The sequence below is a fragment of the Musca vetustissima genome, unplaced genomic scaffold (genome assembly GCF_032173495.1).
Source record: "Musca vetustissima isolate MV318-11 ecotype Yass unplaced genomic scaffold, APGP_CSIRO_Mvet_v1 utg5359, whole genome shotgun sequence".
NCBI classification, from domain to species: domain Eukaryota; kingdom Metazoa; phylum Arthropoda; class Insecta; order Diptera; family Muscidae; genus Musca; species Musca vetustissima.
The window spans coordinates 76,498-99,374 of NW_026874808.1; the positions used below are offsets into that span (position 1 = coordinate 76,498).

Below are 22,877 nucleotides of genomic sequence, written 5' to 3' on the forward strand. Positions count from 1 at the left end.
GCTAAACAAAAAAGAAATAAGCCCACTGACTGGTATTCTGACGGGACACCTCGGCCTGAAGGCACATCTCCTCAAGATTGGATGCGAAGGTACTAACATGTGCAGAGCGTGTGGGGAAGACAGGCCTCAAATGGTGGTATCATCCACGCCTCTTTTCCACCTAACCTAGTTTTGTAACAGAAAAATTTTAATTTCACTAGAATTCTCCAAATTTCTACATACACATGGGGAATGTAACAAAATTTTAGATGAAATTATAATAAAATTGGTGGAGAATATGCCAAACCACATTAAAATTGGCATCTTATTTTCAAATAAATTGGCATCTTATTTTCAAATAAATGAGGGTGCGAAAAGGGCAACCACCAAGTCCCAAAATTACTTCTGTCGCACCCTCTTACAAATTGTAAAGATGCTATTGAATGGTTCACCATGTAAAAAAGATGCGATGATGAGCACTCTGGACTTATCGAGATGTTGTTTTAAAATTTATAGAACATGTTACAACAAATAAGCTTCAGATATATTAAGAGAGGAAACGTGGCCATTGAGACAATTTTATTGTGTGAATGGGAAGACATCGCCTTGAGGGGAAGTAAAGCCTTCTGAATACTGTCGTTAGACGCAATCTTAGAAAAATTTTGGAGAGTATTCCCAAAAATTCAACATACCTGAGTCCCATAATACAGAACGAGTTAATATAACTAATTACATTATTTGTCCATGTTTGGACGAACTAATTATAAATATGACAAGCAGATTTCTGGAAAATGAAAAAAAATGTTAAAACATTATCGAGAATTATAAAATGTTTGTATAAAGATTTTAAGAAATCATACAATTTTATGAGAAATATCTGAAAGTGGCTCTGTGGATCACTATGTGGAAAGCGAAAGACCATATAATCCATTATAAAACATTATAACAGCCTTACCTAAAATTCAACTAGCTCGTTCGACGTTTATATGAATGTTAGTCCCAATTTAGATTAGGCGAGTTTACTTGCCGCAAGTCTTTATTTGCAGGAAAGAGGGGCAAGGGGAATAGAAATGGGAAAAAATTGCTCGTACCGACAATTTTCTGGCAATTCGTTTAGTGTATTTTGTTTGTAGTGTCATTTCAGAAAAAATAATTCAATTCAGAAAATATATGTTTGCAACCGCATTGCCTTGTATAGACGCATGAAGCAAGTTCAAAAGAGAACGATAAAAATTGCCGCAAGTAAACTCGCCTAATATAAATCAGGACTTACCGAAATACGTCGAGCGTACAAAATTTCAAGTTGAAAATTGTCAACTTTGACAGAACGTATTTTTTGTTTTTTTCTTTTGTTGAAAATAAAATCAAAACATTCAGAAAATATGAAATTTCGAATGTGAACATAAAATATTTGGATTAATTGAATACATTTTCAACTTTGTTTTGCGGTTTGCATTATTCGGTTGAAGATATGGATTCGACGTATTTGGGAATACGGCCGTACACAACATTTTGCAAAAGTGGGGAAGTTGAATTTTTCTGTACGCCCCGTCGGATTATAGGTAACGTTGTAATGGCATAATTACAATAGGTAGTCTTATTGTGAATTTGATGATGGCAACCCATTTTAATTTGGAACTCATCTATCAGTTTTAAATAATATGAAAAATAAATTCCATAAATTGTATGTATGTCGATTGGCATCTTTTAAATAAATTAAAAAATATATACATTTTCTAATGCTGAACATTGCTCTCAAGATTTAACCATGATTGTTATATCTTTTATCAAAATGTTTATAAATATAAATTATTTAGCAATTTTTGCCGCTGAACACATTATATGCGTACATTTCGAAAGAAGATATTTTCATTAAAATTTTGAAAGCTGTTTATAAAACAGCACACCAACTCTAAACTAAAATCTCCGATTTATGAATGTTTTTAGTTATCTGATTCAACAAATTTAAGGAAAGCTTAATTTATTAATATTTTTATTTTTTTATGGAAAGACCAATGTCGTTCAAAAAGAGTATTTTTATCGAATGAAAAAGGGTTTCCAAAATATCTACAAAACAAAAATAAATGGATTCTTTGCTACGAAAATTAAATTTGAAAACTGTAGAATACTCCACACATTTAATTTTCGATCTTCTCTATAATCGTCTAATATTGTTTCTTTATTAAAAAAAATATCAAAAATTAAAAAAAAAAAAAATACTTTAGGCACAATTTTAGACTTTCACGAAAACACTGTGTTAAATTTGGTATCTAAACTAAGTCTTGGTTATCAGTACGAGAACGGAAATAGCGTATCTTTTAACTATGGTTATTTTTTGGGCCTTACATAAATTTTTGTTTATAATTTACATATTGTTAATGTTTTTTGAACTCGATTGAGCATGATTTTTCCAAATTGCAAATCCAAAGTTCCAAATTGCACAATCCAAAGTGTAGTTTTTAATCACCAAAAAGTATGTCGGAGTAAGATAATATAAAAGTGTATGTAATGATTTATTGGAAATCAGTCAATTTTGTTGGTTGATGATAGCGTAATTCAAATATAAATATAAATTATACTTTCTGTATATATTTACTTTTTACAACATTTAAAATAGAAATTAATATAAAAAAACAAATTACACTTACGGTCAAGACCTCCAATATAACGAATGGTAACTTCACAATGGCCCCATACAGCAGATACTACTGGATACAACTTTTTGCCTTTCAGTCCCCTAAATGCCACTCCCAGATATTGATGGTCAATAATAAAACTTAAAGTTCCTTCGTCCATGTCAAGAGCTACTAAAAATTTGTCGGGAACCAAGAAGGCCTCGTCATTTTTTAGAATTTTAGGATAAGTGACACCAGCATAATTTTTGGAGTCGTGATAAAGTTTATTTCTTCCTAAGTCCCATCCCCAGCTTTGGTCTGTTGAACCAACTAGACTTTGATATCCTACAGAATGTAGGGGAGCATCCGCCGTGGCAACACCAACAACAGCGTGAGTTCCTCTCTGTCTTGTAGGCCAATATATCTCCCATATATGAAGGCCTTTTGTCATTCCAACCTTTCCACGAATACAGTCGGTACTTTGAGCCACAGGATGTCGATGAAAGGTCAGTTTATCTTCTTCTTTTACAAATATATTTAACGACCTATCCTCTGAGTTCCAGGAATGCTTTAGTTGAACTTCTTTACTTGCAGGCGGCATATCTAATAGAATATCTATTCTTGCTGGATTTACAAAATCAAGGGCCAATTCTCTCGGTATTATTGGTTTAAAGGGAGTTTGAGAATCATTCCGGTTTACAGTTTTAACACTGCCGCTTATTTTTTGGCCCATGTTCATAACACGACAACTTCGAGATCTTCTTTGATCCACTGTTGCCACTTTGTAAGACAATCGCAGCCGTTCAAAATCTCTTGGTTCCAATCTTGAAAAATTAACACGGAATGACGTAATTGAAGATGACAGGCTATGAGGTCGACGTCTATCGCTTGACCTTACTGCAGGCGTCTTTCCACCTATATATCTAAAAAAGATATGAAATAAAAATAGTATATATATATTAATGTTAATATGTTCGTACATGTATTTTATAAATGTATAATAATTTTAAATGTTCAATGTGCAATCAAAATTTCCCTCATTCTGTTTTCTTATAATTCCAGATAAATAAAGATTCTTGTAATTACTGAACTAACACAATATGAAATTTCAAATTGATACGTCAAATAGTTGGTTCTCTACAGAGGTTCAAATCTGATAATTGTTTACAAATTGATTAATTTTCGAAACATCTATATATGTTTGTGATGCTTAAATATTTGAATATTAAAAACTAGGATACGCTTTTGTTTGTATGTATATAGAGACCAAATGGAGTTTACAGTTGTCCACACCTGTAGTACTTAGTTCATCTAATTTGTAAAACGAATTTTGAAATTAGTAAAGTAGAAAAAAAGGTTAAAAAATGTTCGCCCTATTTATTTTTTTTTATTTGAGTTGTGAAATGTTTGTTTTGCAACGTTTAAAAAATTCAGCTGTGGATACTTTACGCCTTATAAGTTAGTTACGTTTTATGGTGACTACCTTTTTAAAACCATATGACATATTCATACATAGTAATCATTCAATATTTTATATAAAATTGGCAATTTCTTGGTAAAAATATTTTCGGAAGCGGAGATTTTGTAGAATTTGTTTTAAAATAGTAGGTTGTTAATTTGAGAAAATGAAAACCCAAATTACAGAAACTCAGGTTGGAAACCTGGGCTAGGAGTCGCGTCCCAATTTATTTGGGGGTTATGCCAAAATACATTTAATGGCAAACATATTTATTAAATTACAGACACTTCGATGGGAAAAATTTACTAAAACCTCAAAAATACGCAAATAGAATGGAACATTAATATGGGGGATATGTCCAAACATAGACCTATGTAGACAGACAATTTTCTGCATAAATATGTTTTACCTTACAATAACCTACAGAATGCGGCTAAAACATTCAAATACCGAAAATATATATACCAAAACGTGGACCGGTACTTTTTTAGGTGAAAGATTCGATACCCTATTAGAATCAAAAATATACAATTAGATCATTTTTAGTAGGAAGATTTTACACATATGGAGAACCAAAATATATAAAATTAAAACAAATTAGGTTGAAATACGAGCCCAAAAGCTTGAAAATTTCGAATATGATTGATCGAACACATGGCTAAATTGACGGAGAATTTTATTCTGAAATTTAATATCACTCCGCCTAGGTATAATGCATTTTTTAGAAGTACAGATGTCATTACTTTTTTTGCACTTTTTTAAAAATTTCAGCACTTTCAGGCATCAATCAATTTTCTAGTTTAGTGCGATTCGAATACAAAACACATAAGTAGTATCTCTATTTCTTCCCTTAAACGATTTCTTATAGATTAAGCTGCTTATAAATATCCCAGATTGAATTGCATTATTTATATAGAGACAAAATTACTTAAACCCCGATGCGTTCCAGGTGTTGATTTTGTGTAGAATCCAGGTGGAGTTCTGTCCGGATCAGTGCCGAAGCTTTCGTTAAGTATATCAACAGGCTTTCATTGACTTTCATTAGATCGTTTACGTGAGTGGGAAGTTTTTCGGTAAAGCGTTTTCGAAGCTGAAGAGCATAAAAGCATAATGGTTGCACTTCAGAGACGTTGTAAATATAATATGTATCGTAAATATAATTAAATAATAAATATAAAACTGATTTATGTGCTCAACGTGTTCAACGCATAGAGCTTGTTCTGGCGATACCTCATGCGCATAAATCAGACGATCATCTGCATAAAGGATGGCTTTGAATGATTTCTGGAATGGAAATCATTAAGGAATATGTTGAAAAGGAATGGGGCCAATACACTTCCTTAGGGGACTCCGCTGCTGATCAACCCATACCTTGACGAATCATTGTTTATTTGGACAGAGAATTTTCGTTGAGAATGGTAATTATTTATAATTTTGACCAGGAATGGATCATAACCAAAATCAATCATCTCAATAATCTAATGACTGTGCAAATTCGATTTCTCAAGTTTGCCGTGATGTCGCTATGAAACTTGAGAAGCACATGTTGTATTGAATAATGTTGTTAAAATCCAAATTAAAAGTCAGGTATAGGATTGACGATGAATTCTTTCTCTATTTTTTGCCCTGTTTTGAGGAAAAAATTAATAACGGCGGTGTTAAACGATTTTTTGACTTTTTAAATTATTTATATGTACAAGAAAGAGAAAACGCAGATTTCCACAGTAGAAACCGGATATAAGGAACAACAGTTATAAGCAACTGCACAAATAACGAACAAAGCTAATTTTTTTCAGACATTTTCATTAGTTTTCTTAAACACAACAAACGGTTGAAAACTATTAGGGTAGTGTGTTAAAAATATTTCGACCCCGCGATCAGATTTTTAAAGGAATATTTATTACAATGTTGTATGTTTTTGCAGAATGCATTAATAACAATTAATTCAGTTCCCATTTTTACTCTTTTTTTTTTTACGTACGTTCCCACGCCTCACTTTCCCACCCCTGCCGACCGAGGGGGCGACCTCCCCTTTCGTAGGGATCGCGTACGCATCATAATCCGCATTATGATGGAATATGAGAAGGGATAGAAAACCAGCTACAGAAATCTACTTCAACAGCCAGTTTGTTATTAAGTTGTATTATTCATTTAGAAATATGATTATATTAGATTTTATTAGGTCTATATTCATGCAAAAGTCTACGTTAGAATACACAGAATTGAAATCAATACACATTTTACTAAGTGGATCTCCCATAGAATAATTTGTGCGATGAAAATCTACGTATAATGGTTGATAATATCTACTTAATCGAAAAGGCACATTTATTCTAATGGATGAAATTAGGAAGTCTGAGGGTATATTTCCGTTTAGTATTTTAATTACCATCATAGTGTTCAACATAATACGTCTACTTTTTAATGTTGGCAATCGAATTAATTTTAACCTGCTAGTGTAAGAAGGCAACACAAAGTCACTATTCCAATGTAAACCTCTCAGCGCAAAAATTAGAAATTGTTTCTGCACTGATTCAATTTTATCGGAATAAATTGTATATTGGGGATCCCATACAACAGAACCATATTCTAATATGGGTCGCACAAGAGATGTAAAAAGTTGTTTTGTAATGTAGGGATCAGAGAATTCTTTAGCCCATCGTTTTATAAATCCTAAGACACCGTGGGCTTTGTTTACCATAGAAATAACATGATTATTAAAATTTAATTTTGGATCCATTAAAATACCAAGATCAACAAATGAATCAACAGTTGATAAAACAGTACCATTAATATTGTATTGCCTTGTTAAAGTAGAAGATCTGGAAAAACACATATGCTTACATTTGTTTAGGTTTAAATCCATACAGTTTAATTCGCACCATTGAAAAAGGTTATTTAAATCATTTTGAAGTAAATCAGCTTGCTTCATGGAGTTATGGGTGATAAACAACTTGACATCGTCAGCATACATTAGCAATTTGGAGTGGATTATTGCATTTGGTAAATCATTTATAAATAGAAGAAAGAGGAGTGGACCTAAATGACTTCCTTGGGGAACGCCGGAAGGAACATTAATGGATTTGGAGAGACAATCATCAAACAAAACTACCTGTGATCTATTTCTCAAATAAGATGATATCCATTTAACTAAATTTATACTGAAACCAATTTGATTTAATTTATATATTAAAAGTTCATGGTTAACCCTGTCAAAAGCTTTACTGAAGTCTGTGTAAATCGTGTCGGTTTGATTACGCTGAATAAAACCTTTTATGACGGTTGAGGAAAATTGAATAAGATTGGTAATGGTTGAGAGGCCACTACGAAAACCATGTTGATATGGGCTTAAGATTGGCTGAACTTTATGAGAAATTATATCAGTAATCAGTTTTTCGAATAATTTTGGAATTGCACTTAATTTAGCAATTCCTCTATAATTCGAGACATTAGTTAAGCTACCAGATTTGTGTAAAGGAACTATATAGGATTTCTTCCAGAAGGTCGGAAAATGACTATATTTCAGGGAATAATTAAACAATAGCGTTAAAGGGATAGCTAATGTATCTGAACAGTACTTTAGAATTATGCTAGGAATGCCATCCGGACCTGGACTTTTAATTGATCTTAAATTACGTAGATTTTTAGAAACATATTGACTTTGTAAAAAAGGCATAGATATTTGATCTATCGTCGATAATTTATAACTATATGTATCTTTATTTGGACAGGGTGAATATGAATATGTTGTAGCGAAAAAATTTGCAAAGCACTCTGAAATTTCAGAGTTTTTCTCAAATGTCTGATTATTGAATTTCAAGATGGTGGGCTTTGACGTAGCTTTTCTTTTTATATTAACAAAGTCATAAAAAGATTTAGGATTGGATTTGAAATTAAGTTTAATCTTGTTTAAATAAAGATTGTAAAGTTTTCGGGACTCTGACGTATATTTAGACCTTGCGACAGCATATTTAGCATAATCTATAGAGGAGCCTGATTTTTTATATTTTTTAAAAAGTTTATTTTTATAATTTTTAATACTTGAAAGCCCAGATGTGACCCATGGATATCGTTCCGAGTTTCTAACTCTAACAATGGGAACACATTCTAGAATAAATTTATTTAGGATATCATAAAATTTATATACTGATAATTCTAGATCAATATGACCCTTACAAATAAATAATGTGCTCCAATTTACGTTTGAGATAAGTGCGTTTAACTTTCGGAAGTCAGTTTTATTATAATTAGGAACAGATTTAAATGATATTAAAGAATTGTTGGTAGCTAAATTATTATGCATCATGGATATGCATAATGTAGGATGGTAGTTATCTTCGGGAGTACATACTGGAGGTATTCTAATAATTTCAAAATATTGTGTATAATTCACAAATGCTAGATCTAGAATTCGATCATAACAATTTGATACGCTATTTATTTGATAAAGATTTATGTCGCTAAAACGATTTACAATTTCAAAGGTATATAAGTTTACATTTGCATCAGATGTCAAAGGTGTTAGAGCCTCAGAATCTGGCAATGAAAGCCACTTTACGGACGGCAGATTAAAATCGCCGAGAACTAATATTTTGTCAGAGTCATTCATTTTGTTAGTGATTGAATTTATTGCTAACAAATGCTGATTATAAATATCAAGTTGCGATGAGGGAGGAATGTATGAGCAAGTCACAAATAATTTAAAATTTTCTAATTCAATGGATATGCAAATAAATTCGATATCAAAACAGTTTAATTCAATTAAATTAGTGGAATATTTGGCATCAACTGCAATAAGGACGCCACCACCTTTTTTAAGAACTCTATCTTTTCTAAATATTTGATATCTAGAACACAAAATTTCACTATTTAACACGGATGGTTTTAACCAAGTTTCAGAAAATACTATAACATCATAATTAAACCCAAGGCTATCAGAGAATAATCGAGTTAATTTTGTGTTTAACCCTCTTACATTCTGATAGCAAACATTGAGAAACATATTTAGTTTTTTGGCAATATTTCAGCCCTCTGAGGCAAATGAGCTAAATTTTCAGATCTTTCCAGAAATTCCTTTACAAATGCATTAGCAGGCCAAAATTCTCTCGAAATTAGTCGATGAAACATACTTTCTTCTACTACGATTTTAAAAGATGATCTACTTTCTGAGAAAGCAGACCGGAGCTTATAACAACGTAGTAAGAAATTTCCATCGATTTTTGATTTTATATAATAATTTATATCCTCAGCCGAGGTATCTGGTGCAAACCTAGATACAAATACCATTTTCCTGGTGGGAGCCATAGATAATGGTCTTTGACCAGGTTGGAGGGAATTGCTAGTGCCAGCTACGGAAGACGCATTAGATGATTGAACTGATGATTCCCGATTTCCGTGAGTAGGTTTTGAAGTCTTTTCCAGACTAGCACTACTTATACTCACAGATTTTGGATTTATCACTTCATTTACATCCTTAACGATTTCCGAGGCCGAATGTGACGCAACACTAGCATATGTCTGGACACAATCAGTTTCCGTTGTATCTGTGACATTGACGGAAGGTGATTGTGGCACTGTATTCCCAACAGAAACTGTGGGTTTGCGACTAGGCACGACTTTATTGGGAGCCTTTTTCGCAGACCTTTTACGTTTCTGCCCAGACACAGACGGTGATGATACAAATTCATCAAGCTCTTGGTACTTGTCGAACAAATTCGAAAAATTCTCAAATCGTTTTGATAACGATGTAAATTCCTTTTTCATCGAACCAAGCTCCGACTGCAAGTCTTTTACAAAGTTATAAAAGTCAGCTGAAAGTTTTCGACAATGGACACAGCACCAACGGACACCAACATTATCCCTAATTGTGTCCACTACTTTTGCATTAATTCGAGCACATTTAACGTGCCATTGATTAAGGCAAAACCAGCATGTGACACACAACTCATCATCTACGGAAATATTACATAACTCGTAAGGACAAACCATTTTTATAAATTATTATTATTATTATTTTTTAAATAATTTATGAATTTACTGGAATTTCTATCCCTTTAATTTCTTATGAAACACGCAATTTGGCAACTCTGTTTTGAGATGTCAAAATAACAAAACAAAATAAAATTAAAAGAAATGTTACAACAACAATATAAGCTAATGCAACAAAGGAACAAATTGGGAATGGAATCAAAATGCCAATAAGAATTAAAAAGATTAATTAATATTAGGAAAAATATGTTATATTTCACACTTCCAATTATATCAAAATGCACAAAAATTATTTCACAACACTTTTAAACACCGTTACCACAAAAACACAGATTATATTGTTAGAAATTAAATATTTTTTAAACGAGCACAGAGCACCACAAAATTGAGAACAATTTTTTGTTTGTTTACAAAACATATTAATATGTAAAAGTGAGATAAAAACATGTGTACTACAGTCGAACACGATTATAGTAAACCCTGGTTATACTGAACAACATTTTTTCGTATGTATTTTTTTATTTTTAATCAATGCTGAAAAAATCAATTTTTTGTGGTTTATATTCTAAGGGAAACCCAAGCCCGCCATTTCCTCTTTTGCACTATTAAGATTTTTTCTCATAATCTTTACTTCAACTACCTATTTGCGGTTTACGAGTCTTGTTATTTATTTTGAAATCAAAATTGGAGTGTATTCGTTTTTTTCGCGGAAAAGTTCTACCTTCCTATGACATTTGGTCCATTTTGACAAATGCATGCAAAATTACCTAATTTCCTTTTTTAAGTTGACGCATTTTTCGTCCATATTGCTGTTATTGCCAACTTTACGTGCGGGGACTTTGTAAATAACAATATGTTTCTTTGCTTTTATTTCATTCATCAAACCAAATATCGAAAATTTTATTGTTTTTTATTCTGAAGTTCTCTACAAAAAAACGGATATATCTTAAAAAACGCAAAAAATCGCAATTTGAGACGTATTGGAATCGATTTAGGAGGCTTTCATTTATATATTACAGTTGTCAAAAGAAAATTTAAACATTTTAGTAAAAGTCTATCTAAAATGACTTATGTGTAAAAATAAACGCATTTTTTTTTTCGTACGTTCCCACGCCTCACATTCCCACCCCTGCCGACCGAGGGGGCGACCTCCCCTTTCGTAGGGATCGCGTACGCATCATAATCCGCATTATGATGGAATATGAGAAGGGATAGAAAACCAGCTACAGAAATCTACTTCAACAGCCAGTTTGTTATTAAGTTGTATTATTCATTTAAAAATATGATTATATTAGATTTTATTAGGTCTATATTCATGCAAAAGTCTACGTTAGAATACACAGAATTGAAATCAATACACATTTTACTAAGTGGATCTCCCATAGAATAATTTGTGCGATGAATATCTACGTATAATGGTTGATAATATCTACTTGATCGAAAAGGAACATTTATTCTAATGGATGAAATTAGGAAGTCTGAGGGTATATTACCGCTTAGTATTTTAATTACTATCATAGTGTTCAACATAATACGTCTACTTTTTAATGTTGGCAATCGAATTAATTTTAACCTGCTAGTGTAAGAAGGCAACACAAAGTCACTATTCCAATGTAAACCTCTCAGCGCAAAAATTAGAAATTGTTTCTGCACTGATTCAATTTTATCGGAATAAATTGTATATTGGGGATCCCATACAACAGAACCATATTCTAATATGGGTCGCACAAGAGATGTAAAAAGTTGTTTTGTAATGTAGGGATCAGAGAATTCTTTAGCCCATCGTTTTATAAATCCTAAGACACCGTGGGCTTTGTTTACCATAGAAATAACATGATTATTAAAATTTAATTTTGGATCCATTAAAATACCAAGATCAACAAATGAATCGACAGTTGATAAAACAGTACCATTTATATTGTATTGCCTTGTTAAAGTAGAAGATCTGGAAAAACACATATGCTTACATTTGTTTAGGTTTAAATCCATACAGTTTAATTCGCACCATTGAAAAAGGTTATTTAAATCATTTTGAAGTAAATCAGCTTGCTTCATGGAGTTATGGGTGATAAACAACTTGACATCGTCAGCATACATTAGCAATTTGGAGTGGATTATTGCATTTGGTAAATCATTTATAAATAGAAGAAAGAGGAGTGGACCTAAATGACTTCCTTGGGGAACACCGGAAGGAACATTAATGGATTTGGAGAGACAATCATCAAACAAAACTACCTGTGATCTATTTCTCAAATAAGATGATATCCATTTAACTAAATTTATACTGAAACCAATTTGATTTAATTTATATATTAAAAGTTCATGGTTAACCCTGTCAAAAGCTTTACTGAAGTCAGTGTAAATCGTGTCGGTTTGATTACGCTGAATAAAACCTTTTATGACGGTTGAGGAAAATTGAATAAGATTGGTAATGGTTGAGAGGCCACTACGAAAACCATGTTGATATGGGCTTAAGATTGGCTGAACTTTATGAGAAATTACATTAGTAATCAGTTTTTCGAATAATTTTGGAATTGCACTTAATTTAGCAATTCCTCTATAATTCGAGACATTAGTTAAGCTACCAGATTTGTGTAAAGGAACTATATAGGATTTCTTCCAGAAGGTCGGAAAATGACTATATTTTAGGGAATAATTAAACAATAGCGTTAAAGGGATAGCTAATGTATCTGAACAGTACTTTAGAATTATGCTAGGAATGCCATCCGGACCTGGACTTTTAATTGATCTTAAATTACGTAGATTTTTAGAAACATATTGACTTTGTAAAAAAGGCATAGATATTTGATCTATCGTCGATAATTTATAACTATATGTATCTTTATTTGGACAGGGTGAATATGAATATGTTGTAGCGAAAAAATTTGCAAAGCACTCTGAAATTTCAGAGTTTTTCTCAAATGTCTGATTATTGAATTTCAAGATGGTGGGCTTTGACGTAGCTTTTCTTTTTATATTAACAAAGTCATAAAAAGATTTAGGATTGGATTTGAAATTAAGTTTAATCTTGTTTAAATAAAGATTGTAAAGTTTTCGGGACTCTGACGTATATTTAGACCATGCGACAGCATATTTAGCATAATCTATAGAGGAGCCTGATTTTTTATATTTTTTAAAAAGTTTATTTTTATAATTTTTAATACTTGAAAGCCCAGATGTGACCCATGGATATCGTTCCGAGTTTCTAACTCTAACAATGGGAACACATTCTAGAATAAATTTATTTAGGATATCATAAAATTTATATACTGATAATTCTAGATCAATATGACTCTTACAAATTAATAATGTGCTCCAATTTACGTTTGAGATAAGTGCGTTTAGCTTTCGGAAGTCAGTTTTATTATAATTAGGAACAGATTTAAATGATATTAAAGAATTGTTGGTAGCTAAATTATTATGCATCATGGATATGCATAATGTAGGATGGTAGTTATCTTCGGGAGTACATACTGGAGGTATTCTAATAATTTCAAAATATTGTGTATAATTCACAAATGCTAGATCTAGAATTCGATCATAACAATTTGATACGCTATTTATTTGATAAAGATTTATGTCGCTAAAACGATTTACAATTTCAAAGGTATATAAGTTTACATTTGCATCAGATGTCAAAGGTGTTAGAGCCTCAGAATCTGGCAATGAAAGCCACTTTACGGACGGCAGATTAAAATCGCCGAGAACTAATATTTTGTCAGAGTCATTCATTTTGTTAGTGATTGAATTTATTGCTAACAAATGCTGATTATAAATATCAAGTTGCGATGAGGGAGGAATGTATGAGCAAGTCACGAATAATTTAAAATTTTCTAATTCAATGGATATGCAAATAAATTCGATATCAAAACAGTTTAATTCAATTAAATTAGTGGAATATTTGGCATTAACTGCAATAAGGACGCCACCACCTTTTTTAAGAACTCTATCTTTTCTAAATATTTGATATCTAGAACACAAAATTTCACTATTTAACACGGATGGTTTTAACCAAGTTTCAGAAAATACTATAACATCATAATTAAACCCAAGGCTATCAGAGAATAATCGAGTTAATTTTGTGTTTAACCCTCTTACATTCTGATAGCAAACATTGAGAAACATATTTAGTTTTTTGGCAATATTTCAGCCCTCTGAGGCAAATGAGCTAAATTTTCAGATCTTTCCAGAAATTCCTTTACAAATGCATTAGCAGGCCAAAATTCTCTCGAAATTAGTCGATGAAACATACTTTCTTCTACTACGATTTTAAAAGATGATCTACTTTCTGAGAAAGCAGACCGGAGCTTATAACAATATATTTTATTATAGTAAACTATGTAAACTTTGAATCGCTACACAAACGTATTAACAAATATTATATATTAAATAAACAGCACACACCACCGCCAATACTCTCCATGTTTAATTTTTATGTTTATGATTTGTATTAAGCGGTTTCAAACGTTTTAAAATAAGCCTTAATTTTTAAAAAAATTTTATTTCATTATTTTTATTTTCAAAGTGTAGAGTTTGGCAACGATTTCCACCGCTTTGAAAGACACTTTTCCGCAAAAAATCTTACAGAATCATAAATTTTTTTTTATTGCCACCAAAAAATATATTATTTTCCAAAATTGAAAAAATGATTTTTTGCCTAAAAACTGTCCAAATTACCTATAGTGCATTGGAGAGAAGTGAAATTGGACGAAAATCGGTGACAGCATCGCTATTGGGCTTTTTCTTTATTGAGATTATTTTTGCTATCTTCCACACAGCAGGAAAATAGCCATTGTTGATTGAGTTGTTAAAAATGTTTGTTAAAAAGTTTATGGCAGGATCCGGGAACTTACGCAACATAAAATTTGAAACTTTATTAACGCCAGATGTTTTTTTGTGTTGATTTTGAAAATAATTGATTTAATCTTCTGAGCATCCGTAAAGACTTATTTGTTTGATTTTATACTCACGACTAATGCTGAAATTTGTGGAGTTACTGTAAACTAAGCCTGTATTTATCAGGAAGTGGTCTAAATATATGGACCATTTGGGTATTATATACTCACGACTAATGCTGAAGTTTGTGGAGTTACTGTAAACTAAGCCTGTACTTATCAGAAAGCGGTCTAAATATATGGACCATTTGGGTAAGATGGAGACGTATCACAAATGCGTTTAACATCAAGAATATTTGTTTGCAGCCAAGCCTTTAAAGCCTACCCATTTTTATTTTCCACCAATTGTAATGATGGACAATTACATGGGATATATACTGAACCTAGAACATACTTCTTCTGAATTTCGTTACGTGTTGTGTTGGCCTTACGAGATATGTATTAATGCCCACATAATTTAAAAACAATTTTGGTATACTGTATGGACTTCCTTGTGAAAATAGGAACACAATTTGTTGACACATCATAAATGACATTCTACATCGATCCTTATTCTCCAATTTCTCCTCAGGTGACATTTTTGTATGAATCTAACATCAATGTTATTGTAAATAAGAGTTTTATGTAAATCAATTTGGCTGCTTTTATCATTAACCCTTTGAGCCCCGAATTTTTTCCCGCAATCTTAGGACAAATTTCTGTTCACAGATTTAATGCAACTATCCTAAATAGGATAGGCACAAAATTTGACATCGATATATCCTTGCATTCGGGAGATACAGTACATTATTTCGGAAAAAATAAAGTCCAATATCAAGAAAACCAAATGCAAAATCGTCAGAAAAATCATTTTAAATTATTCTCTGTATTCAATTTTACAAGAATCAAAAATAATTCTGAGGGTAGATTTTGTACTGAATACGAAGCGATTTAAATAATTTGGACTGTATACACAAATTAGTACTGTACACAAATTCACCCTCTTCTCTATATTGAAAAGCTCATAACTTTACCAAATTTTTTAATTTTTTTGATTTTTCTTTTGATATGTGTCGTCAATAATTAGGCCTTCACATATGAAATCCAAATAATACATATCTACTAGCTGCATATAAAATATAAGCTCTAAAACATTTTGTTGCCTGTGGGCAACATTGGGCCGCAAAGGGTTAAGAGATCTGACATTGAACGTTAATAAATTTATGATTCTATGGTTCATATTGTTCACGTACTTTATATAGAATTCTCAATTTCTTTGAAGTTCTTTGAAGTTATTGAAATTTCTTATTCCAGTGTCATTTCCTCCGGTTCCAAAAAGTAATTGGCAAGTTTTAGAAAATCATCAACAATGGATGGTTTTTGCTTAAACATGCTGGAAAATGATTTGTGTGGAGTTATCACCAGCTTTATTCTTAGGGTTTTCCCAGTAGATATCACTAAAAATAACCCTGTGTCTATGCTATTCTTAATAGAATTTGGCGTTGAAAAATTGGTTACCAAAGCCACTGTATATGTATGTCTAATTCGGCCTTGACCTCAATAGGACCGTTATACAAATATAGCCCTCCTAATACCAAACCAACCTGCTTCAATTCCTTTGGAGTGAAAGAGTAAGAGTGAATCTCCTTGGTTCTCAAGATCGCTATCATCGAAGAGTGGACTTCTGGGTCAGCAAAATAAAGTTTGCTTTTATTTATATTTTTGATTTTAAATTCAGAATCCTTGGTAGTGGTTCTCAAAGATTCTACAAGGGCTTTGATGTATACATTAAAAACAAAAATGGTCTATGCATTCTTAATTTTGTTACTAGCACCTTGAGTTTCTTTTACCACTGGGGGACATTGAATGTCAACTTCTGACAATACATTTAGTATTCCAAATCAGAGCTCCGATTTGCTCGATTTTACTCGCGAGTGAAAAATACTCCCGAGTGGGAGTACGTGAAGAGTACGAGTTTTTTTAGGAGTATGCTCTCCACTCTTTTATTAGGTTTGGCAATGCTCGCGAGTACTCCCTGTCGAAGAAAAAGAGTGAGAGTCAAAATGTTCGAAATAGAGTAAGAGTTGACTCTAAGAGTGAAATCGAGTGGACACATAAATTAGAATTTTTGGTTATTGGAAGCACTTGCGCTCTTATTTGAGTGGCAGAGAAAAATGGAGTATACTCTATTTACTTTTTCTACTCGCAGGAGTACTCCCGCTCGAATTCGAGCGAGTTTCACTCTTTACATTTTCACATTTCGGAGCTCTGTTCCAAATTTGTTTCGGTCATTTGGATCATGATTTACCAACGAAGGAAGCGCAGACCCTGTTGACCGACCGACTTCAAATCCGACTACCACAGGGACCGCTGTCGGCACCTGTCGGCAATTTGTTCAAAAGGTAGACCACACTAACCTCTAATTTTTAATAAATTATCCATAGTTATTAACAAACGCCCCTACTTATCGTCTCCACTTGTATTCAGCACGAACCCGCAATATTCAATATGATCATTCGTAAATTCAAATTTGTCTATATTAACTCGCATATTGTATTTATCAAACCGTATTTATACCGTATGAAGTCGTCGTATTTGTATTTCATCATTAGGATCTGTAATTTTAATATCATCAATAAACACTGTGACCCCCATTAAGTCACTAAATATTTGCTCCAACAACAGCACGTGCAATTCTATACATTAACCTTGTTGGTTGGTAAAGCGCCTTATGTGTGTTGAGAGTTAACAAATGTAGGTCACTAGGATGTGCCTCCAACTGCAAATAAGCTTTTCTTCAATATTTTTTGTTTGTGGAGGAGTAATAAAATTCGCAAGATTAAACTTATGAGTGCGGATAGACGGAAAGCGATTGTTATGGTTCCTACACGGAGGATGAGTATGATCTGGATCGGTGCATAAGTTTGTTGAGTCTCAATGATGAACCAACTTCTTCTTCTGGTAATATTGGAAGCAGTTAAATGTACATATATATTTTATAAATTTCCGGTTTTTTTTTTAATTTATATATTTTTTGGCAATGAATTCAAATTTGGGTGATGTAATAAGCGATAATAGCTTTTTAAAAAATCAATTATGTAACTTGAGAACTAATTTCAATGTCATTTTAATGTTTGAAGTTTCAATTTGAGTAGGAATGCGTTTAAAATCCACGAACTTAGAAATATTTTAGAAGGAAATAATCTTGATATTTTCATTGAATCTTGGTTAAAACCTATGGTACCATCTGATTCGATGCAAATACCCAACTATGTTTGTTATAGGAGTGATCGCCTTGAAAAAGGAGGAGGAGGTGTTGTGTTGTATGTTTCTCAATGTATGAAACATAAATTGATTTGCAAATGCAATTCTTTTAGGGTGATTGAGTATGTTTTCTGTGAAGTTGTAGTTAATAACAATGTTGTGTTAATTGGTGTAGTTTATTTACTACATGGTGATATTATTGCCATGGAAGAAGGGGTAATTCATCAATAACATGTTTGATTTGTCGTGTAGTTTAGTTGTACGACAATGAATTTATCTCTTGTGCATAATTCAAGGCCGACATTGCACATTGTTCTACGTCGTTATTGGATTGTTTTCTTATTTCTTGTGCGAATTCGCTGGTTTTATCGAATCAATTCTCGTGTCCTGGTATTTCGGACCATTCATTTATATTTATTTCACTAGTATGCCTTGTCGTCGGATTAGCCAGTATTACGAGTATCCGGATTATGACTCAGTTGATCTGTTAGTCTTTTTGATGTTCAAGGTATCATTTAAACCTTCGAGATATTGCCTATAAAGCATATCTTCGTGAGAAGAATCTGATAAACAGGAGAAATTATTGTACTTGGTGCAAACGAGCGACAAAAGTTATTAGGAGAATAAAACATGTCCTTATGTGCATCTAATAAGGACATGTTTGCTGATAAAACCACAAAGGAAATATGGTCAATTTTAAATAAGAATGGTATAAGAGATTAAGATAGTGAAGTAGATAATTTAGATGTGGAGAGTATAAATTATAATTTTGTTTCTAAGCAGTCTGTTAGCCAGTTTTATGTTTCTTTTGTTCCTGTTGGATATTATGATAGATTTTCGTTTCGTGCAGTTGATTTGTTTAAACATATATATGCGTTTGGCAAAATTAGGTCCGGAGCAGTGGGTTACGATGGTTGCACATTGTGAACACAATTTTAACATACTAGAGATTAGCGACCTATATCCAAGGTAAAATTTATGTTACGAAAGTTATACAGTTTGGACGTTGCCTTGCCGATAAGTATTAGGATCCTGGTATATGTATTGCCGTCTACAACCAATACATATACGTGCCCTACATGTAGCAGTTCTGTTTAGGGCAGGGTGCGCAAAATTCGCTCGCAAATGATTCAAAATACATACTTTTCGTTTTTTGCTCATTTTACGAATGAATTTATGGCGATAAATTCTTTATCAAACGAGCATTCGCCAAAGAATGTTCGAACACACATAACAAACGAGTGAGAGCACACAACAACGATCGTTCGTTTCGTTTGGTGGTTGAAATTCTGTTGAAATGCTGTTCCCATCCCTGACAGTGCATCGTTTTTGCAATTTAATTGCAACGATCTTCGATGAAAAATAGATGAGATAGTGGAGTTCATGAATCGGAAGAATATTTTGGCCGCGGCGGTGCAGGAAACCAACCTCAATGAAAATTGTAGCCTACAGCGTTGTAATGGTTACAACGTTCTGAAAAAGGATCGCACCAGAAGTGGAGGTGGAGGCCTAGCATTCCTTATGCACCACTCTGTTCAATACAGGCCAATCTCGCTTGAGCTTGACTCTAGTGACCAAATGGAATATATGGGGGTAGCAGTTAAATGTGGTACTGCCGCTTTTTATTTTGTAGAATTTTTTACAATTTTGGTTTCAATCCAAAAAATGTTTACGTTTTTGATTTCATATTGACGCATCGAATTTTCCCTGTTTCACACGGTGAAGTTGATTTTCCAATGCTATCCAGCATTCAAAATTTCTTAAAAAATGTTCGGGTACTTCATGTGACTACGACATTGTCTTCCAGTTGATGGTTTATTTGGGAAAATGAAAAACCAAATTAAACGGTCCATTGTATGAGAGCGATGTAAAAATCATGAACATGAATTATGTTGGAAGTTCCTACAAATAAGTTTTTTATTCACTTGGAATTCCGAATGCCAAGTTATAACCACTTTAGAGTATCGAAACGGCGAGCGTGGGTTTATGCCAGAATAGGGACCAAAATAGCAAAATTCCAGCAAGCATATATTTTTAAAATTAAAGTCGCTGTTGGGAAAGAAACCCCTTAAAAGAAAGCAAATGGGACGGAAATTGATAATTGCCTTCATATATGTGAAATTACAGTTAATTACATTAACCAAATTTTGACATTAAAAAAATATAAAATTTTAATCATGCGCCCGAGGTCCCCAAAATATCGAATAATGGGTGTACCGATCCCTGGAGGCTATCCCTAAATATGGACCCATATTAATAATTTTTGATAAGGAGATTAAACTATCAAACTAAAGCAAATGCGATTGTAAAACGTGTTTATGAGGGCTACTCTTAAAAGTGGATCACTATTGATAATTTTTAGTAAAAAGACTTTCTATACAGGGAGAAACCCAAATACAAAATTACAGCAATCTAGGTTGAAAAATGTGCCCAAAAAGCTTAAAAATCAAATATTGGGGATCCAAAAAAGAACAATATCGTTAGCTAAAATGCAAAAAGGCGTAACTAACAAAAGCATAATTGTGTAGGAGAAGCAAAAAACTGTTTTGAATGAAAACTATAAACATGTCATGTGAAATGAAAAAGTATGCCCGGCAGGGTGATATTGCATATGACGAATAATAGACTATAATTTTTTTAACAAATTTAGTTATTTAGTTTAATGGCAGTCATAACAATTAAGTACAAATTTGAATTTTTTGTTAGTTATGCCTTTTTGCATTTATCAAATAAACCCACTTGTAGTCAGCGTTCGAAAATAAACATTATGATACCGTTCCATAGTGTTCTGTACCGTACCAAGGTGGATAGGTACACTAAAATAACGTACTGTACCGGTTCACAAACACTAAAAATATTTTTAGCGTTACTGTTCCGGAGCACAACAAAAATCTTAACGTACCAACTGAACTGTACTGGTAGTGTACCATACACGTCTGTTTTGTTTTTTGAGGTAAAATGAGATCAAATAATAAAAAATAATAAAAATGAATATAACTTTATTTGCAATTACAAAATGTAGGCATTTTGGCCAGTTTTTGTGACAAAATTATACAGTTTTGGATAAAATTTTCATTAATTTACAGAACGAACACGATTTTTCCCATAAAATTAGGAGATCTCCTTGTAAAATGTTAGTATGAAAATTTGTTTCTTAAAAAAATTATACCTGCATCTATGATTCATACTTTTAGGAAATTTTATCCAAAATATTCAAAATTTGGTGATTGGCACACAATCAACACAACAAGTTACGCGGATATGAAAAAAGTAGTTTTATGATTTTGGGATAAATATTACAAGACCTCATACAGGTACCATATAAAAGCCGAATTTCATATTTCCGATCAGCGCAATCGATTATAACCCAAAATGCAATTCAGTTATGAGTTGGCCGTCAGTAGGCGCCCTTTTTTAGTTACAAAATATTTATTATGTTAAACTGTTGATGTTAATATAATATTACTATTTTTTAATAAAATATAAACAAATACAAATATAAAAAGATATTGTATTTATTAAATATATTGAAAAGCAATAAAAATATAAATTTTATTCATACAAAAATAAAAGATAAATACATCATTTTGTTTTCCGACAAATGGAACACTATAATTTTAAGTGTTCCGCGAAGTAGATCACAACGATTTTTAGTGTTCCGCCAAATGGAAAACTACGATTTTTAGTGTTCCGACCGCCGTACGCTACAATTTTTTAGTGCTCCGACAGCGGTACACTACGAATTTCGTTGTGCTCCGGAACAGTAACACTAAAATATTTTTTAATGTTTGTGTACCGGAACACTAACGCAAAATTTTTTTTAGTGTTTGTGTTCCTGGTACGGTACACTACGATAGTGTACCGTTTTTTTGCGAACTCTGCTTGTAGTTACGTCTTTTTGTTTCTTATTAATAGAAGCTCCTATTTTTGACCGCAGACGTGTAAAACTTTGTCAACACATGTAGTTTATTGACATTCACAATATTCATTCAAAAAATCAATTTTCAATTTTTTGTTAGTTACGCCTTTTTGCATTTTAGCTGACGATATATTTCATTTCCAATACCAAATCTCCTAGAAGTAGTAGCAATGTATGTGCAAAATTCAAAAGCTCTGTTTTCAATATTGCGACCTCAATTGGACGGACATGGCTAAATCGACACCGAATAGCCGGTAAGAATAAATGGGATCTCTGATGAATATTTCATTATAAAATATTAACAATTTTTTCTATAAATTTTTAGCACTTTTTTCTGTCACTTTTTTAAAATTTTTAGCACTTTCTAGCATTTTTATTAACAAAATCTAGCATTTTTCCTCAACAAAGTTTTGGCAACACTGTCCGTCGATCTTACCCAACAGATCCCAGGGTCAGGGATTTTAACTGACATTTTGTCGAGCATCCCGAGAGCGACAGGGCGAAGAGAAGAGTACCTCGTCGTATACGATATGCTCCTAGGAGGTACCACCACAGTTTACGATGGGTGATGTTGCATGTGTCATCCGTAACGCGAAGTCATCCAAAGCGTTGGGCCCTGTCGGAATATCTATGGGTATGCTGAAGCAGCTGAACGAGCCAGGAGTCGAGTACTTGACCAACGTCCTCAACTTGTCGATAGCCACCCACGTCGTCCCCGAAGCCTGAACAATGGACAGGGTGGTCCCGCTACTGAAGGCGGGCAAGGATGCCAGCAAAGT

At 32.7% G+C, this 22,877-nt stretch overlaps 1 protein-coding gene across 3 annotated transcripts in view; it reads right to left on the reverse strand.

Annotated features, from left to right (window-relative positions):
- The window catches only part of LOC133336771 (protein gustavus), an 82,046-nt gene that overhangs the window by 20,143 nt on the left and 39,026 nt on the right, over positions 1 to 22,877 (reverse strand). For 2 of the 3 annotated variants that reach the window (XM_061545063.1, XM_061545067.1), the window contains exon 2: positions 2,628 to 3,517. In XM_061545063.1, coding sequence (XP_061401047.1) covers positions 2,628 to 3,517 — 890 coding nt within the window. Of the gene's footprint in view, positions 1 to 2,627; positions 3,577 to 22,877 lie in introns of those variants that run through there. The other variant, XM_061545055.1, reaches the window with a different exon arrangement.